Source organism: Aspergillus nidulans, chromosome I, assembly GCF_000011425.1.
Source record: "Aspergillus nidulans FGSC A4 chromosome I".
Lineage (NCBI taxonomy): Eukaryota > Fungi > Ascomycota > Eurotiomycetes > Eurotiales > Aspergillaceae > Aspergillus > Aspergillus nidulans.
The window spans coordinates 2,094,926-2,106,755 of NC_066257.1; the positions used below are offsets into that span (position 1 = coordinate 2,094,926).

The 11,830-nt window shown below is 54.4% G+C and overlaps 5 protein-coding genes across 5 annotated transcripts, besides 2 other annotated features; 1 reads left to right on the forward strand and 4 right to left on the reverse strand.

Moving 5' to 3' along the window:
* Positions 1-11,830: part of a sequence feature (contig 1.100 1..337251(-1)) that runs on past both edges of the window.
* On the reverse strand, positions 560-2,476 carry ANIA_10747 (putative Patatin-like serine hydrolase; the record flags this gene model as incomplete). Its single annotated transcript, XM_050612729.1, has 2 exons — positions 560-2,346; positions 2,416-2,476. 2 exons carry the CDS (start codon positions 2,474-2,476, stop codon positions 560-562), a joined length of 1,848 nt encoding a protein of 615 aa, XP_050467083.1.
* On the reverse strand, positions 2,781-4,152 carry ANIA_10746 (MOSC domain protein; the record flags this gene model as incomplete). Its single annotated transcript, XM_050612735.1, has 2 exons — positions 2,781-4,025; positions 4,138-4,152. 2 exons carry the CDS (start codon positions 4,150-4,152, stop codon positions 2,781-2,783), a joined length of 1,260 nt encoding a protein of 419 aa, XP_050467084.1.
* Positions 4,433-6,494, reverse strand: ANIA_10745 (serine hydroxymethyltransferase; the record flags this gene model as incomplete). Its single annotated transcript, XM_050612740.1, has 5 exons — positions 4,433-5,634; positions 5,681-5,818; positions 5,865-5,958; positions 6,012-6,068; positions 6,123-6,494. 5 exons carry the CDS (start codon positions 6,492-6,494, stop codon positions 4,493-4,495), a joined length of 1,803 nt encoding a protein of 600 aa, XP_050467085.1. The 3' UTR covers positions 4,433-4,492.
* Positions 6,710-6,787: a sequence feature (Short protein (ANIA_10744, CBF70751.1) was converted to a misc_feature.).
* ANIA_05834 (putative GPI anchored protein) lies at positions 7,831-8,985 on the forward strand. The gene is made up of 3 exons (XM_658346.2): positions 7,831-8,144; positions 8,204-8,286; positions 8,392-8,985. Exons 1-3 carry the CDS (start codon positions 7,965-7,967, stop codon positions 8,624-8,626), a joined length of 498 nt encoding a protein of 165 aa, XP_663438.1. The 5' UTR covers positions 7,831-7,964; the 3' UTR covers positions 8,627-8,985.
* ANIA_05833 (acetate--CoA ligase pcsA) lies at positions 9,047-11,290 on the reverse strand (the record flags this gene model as incomplete). Its single annotated transcript, XM_658345.1, has 4 exons — positions 9,047-9,480; positions 9,530-10,408; positions 10,458-10,853; positions 10,915-11,290. The coding sequence occupies 4 exons, from the start codon at positions 11,288-11,290 to the stop codon at positions 9,047-9,049; spliced, it is 2,085 nt and encodes a 694-aa protein (XP_663437.1).

Here is an 11,830-nt window from a genome sequence, read left to right on the forward strand (position 1 = left end):
ACTTTTCCGCGCCTCACCTTTTCCGTTGAGAATTACAGCCGTATTTCTCATACGTTGCTTATACATTGCTTAATTACCCTGATCCTTAGTCGACAGCCAAAGGACTAGGGACAGGGCCGTAGGGAGATCTCGGAGGCTGGACTGGACTGGGCTCCGGCGGACGGTTTCAGCTGCAGCGAGCCGGTGGTGCATATGCATGGGGATCTTCTATGTAGAACTCTGTTGAAGGGTATTTTGATTAAGATTGCAGTATAGAATTCCAGGTTACGAAGTATGTATGCTAACGTTGAGTTCCTGAGAAGTGAATCAACTCTTTCACTCACAAAGTTGAGGTTCGTAGCGAAGGGTTACTAGTATTGTTCGTCGGCCGTGAATATAAGTCGTTTCCGCTGATATATATTTGTCTTAACAACGCATTCCACTCAAATCCGAAACTTCATTCAACATACCACAATAGTATAAATGCATTCATCGTCCAGGGTATAAAGTAATTAACATATCTCATAATACATGAAAAAGGAAAATGTAAAAGGAAAAGGTAAAAGAAATGAAAAGGGGACTAAACAGAATAATCGCGCACTTGGTAACTCGGTTTCCGTAACTTGTTTACCACCGGCGGCGGTTCGTCAACCGGGTACGGCGGTGCCGGTCGCCCCGCCGCACTCACAGGCGCAGTTGTCGCATGCGCTGGATGCAGCCCCAGACTCTGGTTCGGCATTGGCATTGGATTCCCTCCCAACTCAGCCGTATCGGGGTACGGGATTGGTGTCTTTGGCGGAACAGGCGGCGGGCCCGTGTGTTCGAAACTGAGACGAGGTGGTGAGTACGCTTGTGATGAAGGACGGCTCGGTTCGTTGGAGCTGAGATGGAGATCGCTGCCTGAGGTGCGGCCTGGGGGTGGGCGAATGGCGTCTTGGGGTGTGGGGTGCATAGGAAGTTTGTCGTCGTTCGGCTGGTACGGAGTAAAGTCTCCGGGAAGTTCAGCAGGGAGTTCGAAGGTGTTTGCGGGAGGGGGAGGAGGGCCTGTTTGTGAAGTTGGCGATGTGACGGAGAGGCGAGGGCTGGGTGCGAGTGAGGAGTGGTCGTCTTCCGTCAAAGAGCTGTTGACCGGATCGTGGCCAGCTGCTGTGTGAGCTTCGAGACGGCGATGCATGCGCTCGATTTTGGCGAACTTGACGCTCGCGTCGTGGATCATCTTCTTCACATCTGGTCGGGAGAGATACCGGCGCGTGTTGGTACTGATGTCTGCGAGGCGGTGCCATTCGTTCATTCCAAACTCGCCGACACCGACTTCGACGTTCAGTCGGTAATAGTTGTCTTTGTTGACACCGCGCTTGGGGAGGTGCTCCCGGAGCATGGCGTGGTGAATGTCCTCGCAGCCTTCGATCTTGGCTATCAGCCGACGGCGCGCCTCGGCGAATGTGCCCAGAGCGTCGCCAAAGAAGTCCTCCCACCACTCGTGCTGGCGATTATTCGTGTCTGGAGGACGCTTGCCTGTACCGACACTGATGAACACTCCAATCTCTCGTCCCGGCCACTCGTTGACTGCTGCTTCGTCCAAGACCTCCGGTGCCGGATTGTACGTGCCCGCTCCTTCATCGATAAAATAATGCTGACCGATCTGAATAGGCTTGAATGCGAGCCCGGTCGCAGACGTCGCGCGACCGGCCTGCCAGATAGTACAATGCTGTTCGGGCGCCGGCTCCTTGCGAGAGTCATAGGACCGTAGCAACACCGAGTTGCCGTTCTTAGGCGTGCCCCGATACACCGCCGTCACAGCCGTCTTCGTGCGGTTCTCCCGGTTATCATACAGCAGCGCATCTGGATTCCCCCACCTCAACCCGTTGATGAACGCAGAACTTCGGTTGTTAATGCTTGAATGCGTTGTGCTCTGGCTCGCCCGACTCCCGGACCGCTGCGGGATTGACGTCGTCGAGAAATTCGGACTGAAGGGCGCATAAGTAGGGGATGTTGGTGACGTGCTGTCGTTCCCCTCGGTCTCGTAGATTGTATGTTCCCGCACGCACTCCCGGATCGCCTCTTCGAGTTTCGACGCCTTGAAAAGCGTCGACCGAAAAGGGATACCAGCAAACGTCTTGTCTGTCTCAAATACACGGCGCGTCATGCGCACATACACATCCTTGCAGGTCTCGAGGTCCAGGCGTAAGCGCCCCAGCATCAGAGCAATGAGTCCTCCGGTTCCTGTGCCGGCGATGAGGTCGAAGTAGTCGCATGGTTTGGGGATCTGGTCGCGTCGCGGTGGTTTGCCTTCTATTTCCACATAGATACGGTGCATCAGTTCCTGGAGCAAGATGAGCATCGAGTATCCCCGCACACCACCGCCGTCTGTTTCATTTCACTGTTAGCTGCGTTTCGTCATTGAAGAACGATGGTTGCCGGAGGAAGGAACCCTACCGAGGGACAGAATCCGAAGGGGAGGGCCCTTGGTGGTATCTTTGCGGCGAACTTGGTCCATGGCGATTCCCAGTCTCGCACAGCAGAGAGTGAAGATGAGACCCGGGTTCAAAGATAACAAAAGTGAGCAGGCGTGAGGAGGGGAGACGAAGTTGAGGTGGTGCAGCCAAGACTTCTTGCACAGCCGCAGTTTGTGTCTCAGCTGGTGGCTAATTTTATGCCTAACTTTCACTACGTCACCAGGCAGCTATGTTCACGAACCGTACTTTCCACTCCAAAGAGTCTTTTATCTACCGGTTCCTCTTAAACATAGGACAAATATTGAGTTCAGAGTTAAGCCAGTCCAGGCCAATCTAGATAGTCAGTCAACCATTAGACCCCAGGTCCTGCAGCCAGATTCTGCTGATGAGTTTGGGTTGCTTACCATAAATAGCCCGCTCTTTCATGTTTCTTGCCACTATAACCTCATCACCTACACGGACCATCTTCAAGTCTGACTGCCCCTCCAGGAACGCGTACCGCCCAAAGACAGGGCTGTACTTGGCGCCAGTATCCACTCTGCGATCCGCCATAAGTTTCTTCAGCACTTTCCCGGACTCGCCGGTCCCCATCTTGCCCGTCTCATAGTCCACATCCAGACTACGACACCGTACACAGTTCGCCGTCAGCAGCAGGCGCACTTGAGCATCGCCGATCACCAGTTCCGCCCAAAAATCCTCTTCAAATGCCGTTTTTGCTCCGGACACCACAATGTTTGCACGGAACTTCCTCATGTCCATCTCTTCGCCTTCCAATCGGTCAGTGACGTTCGCCACCGATGTCTCGGAAACAACCATGTATGGCGCTGTATCTGCGAACGTGATGCGTTCGTCTTTCGTAGACTGTCTTTTCAAGACCAAAAAGGCTGGCAAAAGTGCGGCCACAGCGACCATCACGCCGACTCTATCCCGCCGCCCAAGAAAACCAGCAGCTACAAAAGCAAATCCAGGGGGAGACGGCGTCAAAACCGTAAGTGCAATGTAGAGGACCCCAATAACGGCAAGCAGCGCCGCAACGTAACCTAAATTCATACCCTGCCTCTGATCCTTGTGCGCGACGTGCTTCCCCGGGGCAAAGGTCCCCAGCACAGCCCTCCCGTTGCCATCGCCTAAATATGCAAGCACGACATCGTAGCCGAAACGCTCGCTAAACCACTCATTATACTTGGGACCCATATTATACCCTTTCGTTGGAGAGCGGTGCATCACGACCGCCAGTTGCTCGAGACCCCTCGTGTCGGGATTGAGGGGGATATGCAGCGCCTCTTCCTCTTTTCCATAGCCAGTTCCATTCACCTGCCCTGCCGATTCAGAGTCCGAAGGATGATACGTAACCCTTATTCTCGCATTGTCACCGCTCCCTGGCTCGAGCAACTCCGTCTGGAATAGCGACATCTCCGGGAAATGCGGGATGTGCATATTCTTTAGCGTTTTTTCGCCCTTCGCATCTTCGGATTCCGACGGGATGACTTTGAGGAGCATGAAGCGGCGGTCATATTCGAAGCCGGTCCGGGTTACCTGCGCTGATGAAAGAGGGACTCCACGCAGAGATTTTATAGGGTAGACATATATCTGTATCGCATTTGTTTCTACTTTTAGTGAAGTTGATGAATTGAGAGGGGGGCATTGAGGATACGGTTGTAAATGTTGGGTTGAGTGGTTGGTTGAGAGTCTCCGTACGTACCTGGCTAACCTTCATCTTGGTGGATGATAGGGATATATATTGTGAGAAGGGGTGTTGTTGCAGTGCTGAAGTGAGTGGATGATTCCAGAGTAGGGAAGACTAGAACAAGGGACTGATAAGGAGATCCTGCATACCAGTGCTGTTCAAGGCTGCGGGATCGCTTACTCGAAAAAGATACTCGATGCGACTGCGGAGGGATCTGGAGCAGTCGGGAGTTGGAGTCTAGCCTGCTTTGACGTGCGTTGTTTCCAAGGTAGGAATCTGGTCTTGGCATGGGTTGCTTGTAGGATAATTGGATGTAAAATACTCCGTTGGGATTGACTATCGTGTTGAACATAATACATACATGATTATCCTACTCCTTCGCCCACGGAAGATTAAAGGTACCGGCCCAATCCTCCACCTCCTGTCGCAGCTGCACAATCTCCGAGATTTCCTCACCGTTGCCTACATACTCCAAAAACGCCTTGACCGTGTTAGGGTTCTTGACACCCTTGGAAGCTGCGCTCTCCTTTGCCGATTTGTCTAGCTTCTGCGTAATGGTGACCGCGCGGTCGACGATATCAGCGACCCGGCGGAAGTCCTCCGGTTGGAAACCGCGAGTGGTCATCGCCGGCGTACCGAGACGCAGACCACCGGGTTTCAGCGCCGACCGGTCTCCGGGGACAGTGTTCTTATTGCTGGCCACGCCACAGAGCTCTAGCACGCGCTCAACGCGCGCTCCATCAACACCACGGTTCTTGAGATCAACCAAGACGAGGTGGTTGTCCGTGCCGCCGGAAACGATGTTGTAGCCCAGGCCACCACTGCTGGTCGAACCACCGAGGCGTTCGGCTAGAGACTTGGCGTTGGCCAGAACGGTCTCCTGGTAGGTCTTGAATTCAGTCGACTGCGCCTGCTGGAGTGCCACAGCCAGCGCGGTGATTGTGTGGTTATGAGGGCCGCCTTGGTGGCCGGGGAAGACGGACGCATTGATGGGACCTTCCAGATCGTACATCTCCTGGTTGCCTTTCTTGTCCGTCCTGCGGATGCCCTTACGGTAGAAGATCATGGCTCCTCGGGGGCCACGGAGTGACTTGTGCGTTGTCGTTGTCACAACATCGGAGTGTGCGAAGGGAGAGGGGATGACGCCGGCCGCGACCAGGCCAGAGATGTGCGCCATGTCACTCATGAGGTAAGCGCCCGCGTTGTCGGCGATCTGGCGCATGCGAGGGTAATCTATAAGACGGCTGTAGGCCGATGTACCGGCGATGATGAGCTTGGGACGGTAAAGGAGGGCCTGCTTCTCCAGGCTCTCATAATCGATGAGACCCGTAGACTCATCCAGGCGGTAGGGGAGGGTCTCGAAGTATTTGGAAATAAAAGAGATCTTCTTCGTCGGGGTCTGGTATCCATGAGAAAGGTGGCCGCCATGCGGCAGATCCAAGCCCATCAGACGGTCGTGTGTGTTGAGGAGAGCGGAGATGGCGTAGAGATTCGCGGGGGACCCGGAGAGCGCTGCATCGTCAGCGGAGACCGTCAATAATAGTAAAAGGAGGCTTACGCTGAACGTTGACACCCCATTCCTCTGGACTAAGTCGGAACGTCTCTAGGGCGCGCTGCTGACAGAGGCGCTCGGCCTCATCTATGTGCTCGTTGCCTCCGTAGTATCTGGCTCCGGGATAGCCCTCGGAGTATTTATCTGCACGAGTCAGCACCGATAACAAGGGTAGACCCGGTGAACGCACTTTGCATGACACTGCCCAGGGCATCCAGAACCGCTTGGGATGTGAAGTTCTCTGAAGGAATGAGGTTGATGAAATGCTGCTGGCGTTTTTTCTCCTGCAATTAGGTTAGCTACCTGTAGAGCTGGCGGAGGGGGAAGGAGCTCCCACTTTCTGGAGAATGTTGTACACTGATGGGTCAGCTTGTTCAAGGGGCGCAGTGAGCAACTATCGATCAATTAGTCACAGATCTTCTAAATTGCTTGTTCTGCGGTGCCGTACCGATTGCTGGCCGTCTCTGGACGATGACACCATACGCTGCCATTGCAATGAAGGCGGGCGGGCGGTGACAGGACGCGGGAGGAGGCGCGAAGCCTGGCGACCACAGCGGCCTAACATGGTGATACTTGACTTCTGAGGGTATCTCCTGAAGAATTGATGAGGGGAAAAAAGAAAAGACGAAGTATAAGTAGGAGGAGGAGTCTCCGCCGTATGTCGGAGCCGGACAAGGTGACGTTGGTTGCCCGCGGGAAGTTGCACGCTAATACGGATCAGGACTAGCATCCCCGACCTGGTCGGTGCGCGGAGAAAGAATGATCCGGCCGCACACACAAAAGGCGGCGAGTGATTCTCATGGTCGAATTTTTTCCTCATCACACAACTAAATCCAAGATGAAGAACGGCGTTATCTGGTCAGCTCTCGTGGATGCCCAGCTTGCTGGGCATCTCGGGCGATGCGGCTATGTCCCCGCCTCTCACCATCCATTAGGGGCAATATGAACCATCTGATTGGAATTTGGAGTGTGAACTGCTCTCGAGCGCCTCGATGTTCCTAGGGAACCTGAAGCGGCGAGACGGAAGATCTGGGCTCACAAGCGAGGGTAGGCATCCTGAATAGGATCTAATAGCGATATTTCTATTTGAGTTTTGAGTTTCTGCCTTCCCATTATGAGGATCACTGATTCGGTTGTCAAATTGGTTGTCGATACTTGATTTGGTTGTCGATACTGAAAACTTGGTAGAAAACGTAACGATACGGAGTAGACCTTTTCTCTGATCGTCTATCTCGTGTCTATCTGTCGGTCTAGACTTGCCACCTATTTCTATATCGAGTAGTGAGTGTCTGGCTACATGTACGGTTCCCACTATGACAACGGATGACCGCTCGAGTGCCCAATGTGCTGGCAAGGACGATACCGCCTGTAAGGCACGGATCCTTACTCTGCGCGCTCGTGTGCTTTGTGACGGTGGCTCTGTGCCACTCTGACACGCAATTCATCACACGCAGGAGCCCGGCAGATTCATGTCAAGTAGGACTGCAAGGGACTCAAGGGACTCGAGGCGACTATCGAACCCAGTCCTGGGCGTGAACTCTCTTTGACAAAGCAATAAGCATGACTTGGATCAGGGACTAGCAATATCCAAAAATGGATCTGGTCGCAAGCCCAGTCAGCAACCATTCTGAGGGGGGTTCAGGAGATGCCTTTGACTGGTTCCATGGCCCCCGGCAATTTAAACATGTTCCTGACCCAAGCCACCCCCGGGCTAGTCTGTACAGCGAGCTGAGGGTTTGGCGACATGGATAGGGAAAGCCTCAGTCTATTAACAATAGACTGCAGTTCACAGTCCAGCGTCCAGAGTCCAGACTGCAATCCATTGAATCCAGACTCTAGAATCATCGATCTTTCAGAACGTGGAGGAGCCGCTTGAGCCGGTAGCCCCTAAAAAGACAGCGGATGAGAGTAGCGAAATTAAGATCAGAGTAAGTCAAAGGAAATTAGGCCGTCGGTGCCTCCACCAACAGCCCCTGACGCTGCCACGATTCGGCGGCTGCAACCACGCTAGGCTGGACTAGTCCACTCTCGTAGGCCCTGGTTCCTGCAGCACTGAGCGCCCAGTTTGCCAGCCCTGGCGCTGTTGATGATCATTTATATGAGACTCTCGCCCCGGGTCCGTCTGCCTTCTTCCTCTCCCTCTCCAGCCCGTTTCTGCTCCATCTGCCAAACGCACTCGCTCACTACCCGGTTTCTATACCGATTCCACTCTTTTCTCAACGCCCGTTGTTTATCAACACCCACACTCTTTAAAACATCAGAACCAGTCATTCTCTCTTACTCAGCCAAAATGAAGTTCTCCTTCGCTGCTGCTACCGCCCTCCTGGCCGGCGCTGCCGTTGCCGCTGTCCACCCTGGCGCTGATGAGAGTGCCCAACAGTACACCACTGTCGAGGTCACTGAGTACACCACCTACTGCCCCAAGTCCACCACCTTGGTTGCCGGCAGCGAGACCATCCCCGTTGAGACTGTACGGCCCCGTAATGCTGCTTTCTTGGCCCAGGGCCCAGTGCTAACCGTCATTAACAGCCCGGCGTCGTCACCCTCTCCAACGGCCCCTACACCGTGACCCGTCCTCTGCTCACCACTACGGTCACCCGCTGCAAGGCTTGGTATGTCCTGCTTCATTTACTCTATTCTCCCCCGATTTCCAGATTTTTTTTCCAGTTTTTCTAGAGTTTCCCTGGTACGAGGACCCGGCTCTAACGATGTGACAGCTCCAGCTCCACCCCGACTACTGCTCCTTCCAGCTCCGTGCCTGTCATCCCCGCGCCCGTCGTCCCCACCAGCAGCGTCCCTGTCATCCCTTCTGCTCCTACCAGCGTTGATGCCACCGGTGTTCCTTCCAGCACCACCCCTGCTGCCCCCGCCTTCACTGGCGGCGCTAGCCGTGCTGCTGTTGGTGCCGGTGCCATCGCCGGTCTCTTCGGTGCTGTCGCTGCCCTTCTCTAAGCGTGTCTTTTGAGAGGCGTAAGAGATAGAGTGGGTGAGTGGACGGATGGATGGATGGATGACAGATGGCAAGTGGACCGTTGATCAGACGGCTCGTGTCTGGTCTGGTGCTCATCCTGAGTAGTGCCGGTGGTTGCGGTTGATTTGGCGAGTGTTTTGAGTTTGCCCGATTGATTCGTTTGGTCGATGAATACGACAGATACCTTACTTCTTTATCTTCGAATTGCTTATACTTACATACCTATTTCTTGTACTTCATGACCTCTCTTGACTTGGCTGTTTGTTTCATTGTGTATAAGCTATCTGGGTACATTAATGTCTGACGCTACTACCACCACTGAAGTAAAGGAAAAGTCATTTCTTCTAGATAACAGTCGATCGGTCTACGAGTTTGAAGCTTGTATATAGTAGTCTAGACATTTAGAGCTTCGCCTTGGGGCTTCCACTCTGGGATTCAAAATACTCCCTAACCTTCTCTCTCGCAACCTCCACAACCCCCCGATCCTCCACCGTCGGCGGCACCGCAACCTCTTTCTCGAACTCCCCTCGCGCTCCATTCTCCACCAGCTCCCGCAACACCCGCCTGAGCGTTTTCCCGCTCCTCGTCTTCGGAATCATTCCCTGACCCTGGATCATCCCGCCCAGCGACGCAATGGCGCCGATCTGCTCGCGCACAAGACGGTTGACTGAGTTGAAGAGTTCAGCACTCGGGCGCGCAGGGCTGTTACCCCCACTTTGCTTTAACGTTATGAATGCGAAAGGGAGATGGCCTTTGAGTGCGTCAGGGATGCCGACAACGCTGGCTTCGCCGATTGCCGGGTGCGAGAGGATTGCTTGTTCGATCGAGCCTTGACCTGTTAGTCCCTGTGGTATATTGAAGTCGGTTGAAGCTGGGGTGAATACCTGTGCTGAATCTATGCGCCGCGACATTGATGATATCGTCAGACCGCGACATTACATGGATGTACCCATCTTGATCGATCATGCCTGCATCCCCGGTATCTAACCAACGTCCGCCAAACCGTTTGAGGTAGCCCTTATAGAATCTCTCGTCGTCGTTGAAGAGGCGCGTGAACGCCGTGGGCGCCAGCGGCGTCGCCATGACGATGTTCCCCATCGTTCCCTGCGCGACTTCATTGCCCTCGTCATCTACAACCCGCACATCGAAGCCCGGCATCGGTAAACCAGCCGACCCTGGTCGGATCGCCAGAGGCGCAACATCGTACTCGTCTGATCGTGGCGGTACTCGTCCCACGGCGCTCCGCAACGCCAATCCCGAGATTGGAGACCCAGACTCGGACGACCACCAATTGTCTACGACTAGGGCCCCCCGAGCGGCATGCTTGGTTAGAAGGTCTTGGTACGCGCGCACAATGCTGGGCTCGCTGCGTTCTCCTGCGAGGAAGAGGGCTCGCAAGTGCCGGAGGTTATTGTCCCCAGCGACTTTCTCAAAGTGTTTGTTGTCTGGGTCTTCTTTGCGGATGGCGCGAAGCGCCGTGGGCGCGGTGAACAGGACATTCGCCTTATGCTCGGCGACGACTCGCCAGAATGTGCCCGCGTCTGGAGTGCCGACTGGTTTGCCTTCGAATAAAACGGTCGTTGCTCCCACCAACAGCGGGGCGTATAAGATGTACGAGTGCCCTACAACCCAGCCGATGTCTGAGGCGCAAAACATGGTGTCACCGGGCCCATGAATATCGAACAGATACTTGATGGATAAACTAAGCCCAACTGCATGTCCGCCCGCCTCTCGGACGACTCCTTTTGGTAGTCCGGTGGTGCCTGTTTCGTCAGTGAACGTTTATGGAACGCACGTTGGACGGTGACATACCACTGGTATAGATGATATACAAACCGTCAGTGCTTCTGACTGGTACTGGCTCAGCACGAATACCCCGCATCCGCGCGCTCTTTACGAGCCTGTTCCAGTTTCGCTGCCCGCCCAGTTTATCCGGATTATTCCATCGCAGCTGGTCTCGTTGCCAGATAAGTACCTTCTCCGGTTTGAAGCTGCTGGCTTCGATGGCTCCCTCCACCAACGGTCGATACGCAATGGGGCCCTTCGCCCCTTCGATCCCGCACGAGGCTGTCAGAATTGCCCGCGGCCGTGCCGCCTCAATGCGCTGCGCCAGCGATTTGGCCGCGAATCCACCGAAGACAGCCGCGTGGATTGCACCCAGCCGAGCGACAGCCAGCGCACCGATCAGCGCCGCCGGTATCATAGGCACTGTCTGCATTAGCTACCAGCTCCTCCGAACCGACAGAGAGGCCTGCAATGGGAGACATACTATAGATGATGACGACATCCCCTTTCTTTACACCCTCCTCCCTCAGAACTCCAGCCAGAACCTCAACCTCATCCAGCAATTGTCGATATGTATATTTCTCCTTCTTCCCCGTCACCGCCGAGTCCCAGATAATAGCGACGTTGTCCCCATTCCCATTGAGCACGTGACGGTCAACACAGTTGTACGTTGTCGAGATCTCACCGTCAGGAAACCAAGACCAGGACTCATGGCTGGCACCACTAGCAAGAGTCTTAGTCGACCGACCGATTGCACGTGAAGGTTTCTTGTGCCAATGGAGCTGCTGGGCATGGTGAGACCAGAATGCCTCGGGGTTTTGGAGTGAGGCCGCGTGAACGGCTTGTTGCGGGTGTGTCATAGTGGCAAGTGTGTACGGGTACGACGACAGTGATGGGCTAGGTGAAAGTAGGGATTGGAATCTGAGGCTTGGAAAAATAGGCGACCCCCTCACGCTAGGGATGCTCAGCTCGGCACCTAGGTAATGGCTGCACGGGTAGGTAGGTCGGGGTTCAGGACCAGTCGGTAGGGTGATACTACCCCTCACTGCGAGTACGACGAATAATCCTGCCTTTAAGCAGGAAGGGATCTACAAGGGTGCAGTGTAGCGCACAGACGTACAAGGAAAGATTAGGAGTGAGACGAGAAAGAGCAAGTATAACATGCAGAAGAAGCTTAAAGTTCCAGTAACCCGAATGCAGCCGTGGGAGAAAAGCCGAGGGTCGGGAGGAACATTAACTGAGGTCAAATGCAGAGTCAAACTAAGTCTGTCAGGTGGTCGTACCTCACTAACTACCTAGGTAGTGGGATAGGGAGTTCTGGGAATAACAACATGGGGTAGTTTTGCCTCCATAGCTTCCCCGCACTTTCCAGATGCCGGACGGCCGGGATCCGAACTTAC

What these genes read in the sequence shown, in the direction of transcription:
- ANIA_05834 (XM_658346.2), top strand. Translation starts at nt 7,965, where the DNA reads ATGAAGTTCTCCTTCGCTGCTGCTACCGCCCTCCTGGCCGGCGCTGCC. An exon ending in AGACCATCCCCGTTGAGACT is followed by an intron (nt 8,145 to 8,203) that starts GTACGGCCCCGT and finishes CGTCATTAACAG; the next exon opens with CCCGGCGTCGTCACCCTCTC. An exon ending in GTCACCCGCTGCAAGGCTTG is followed by an intron (nt 8,287 to 8,391) that starts GTATGTCCTGCT and finishes ACGATGTGACAG; the next exon opens with CTCCAGCTCCACCCCGACTA.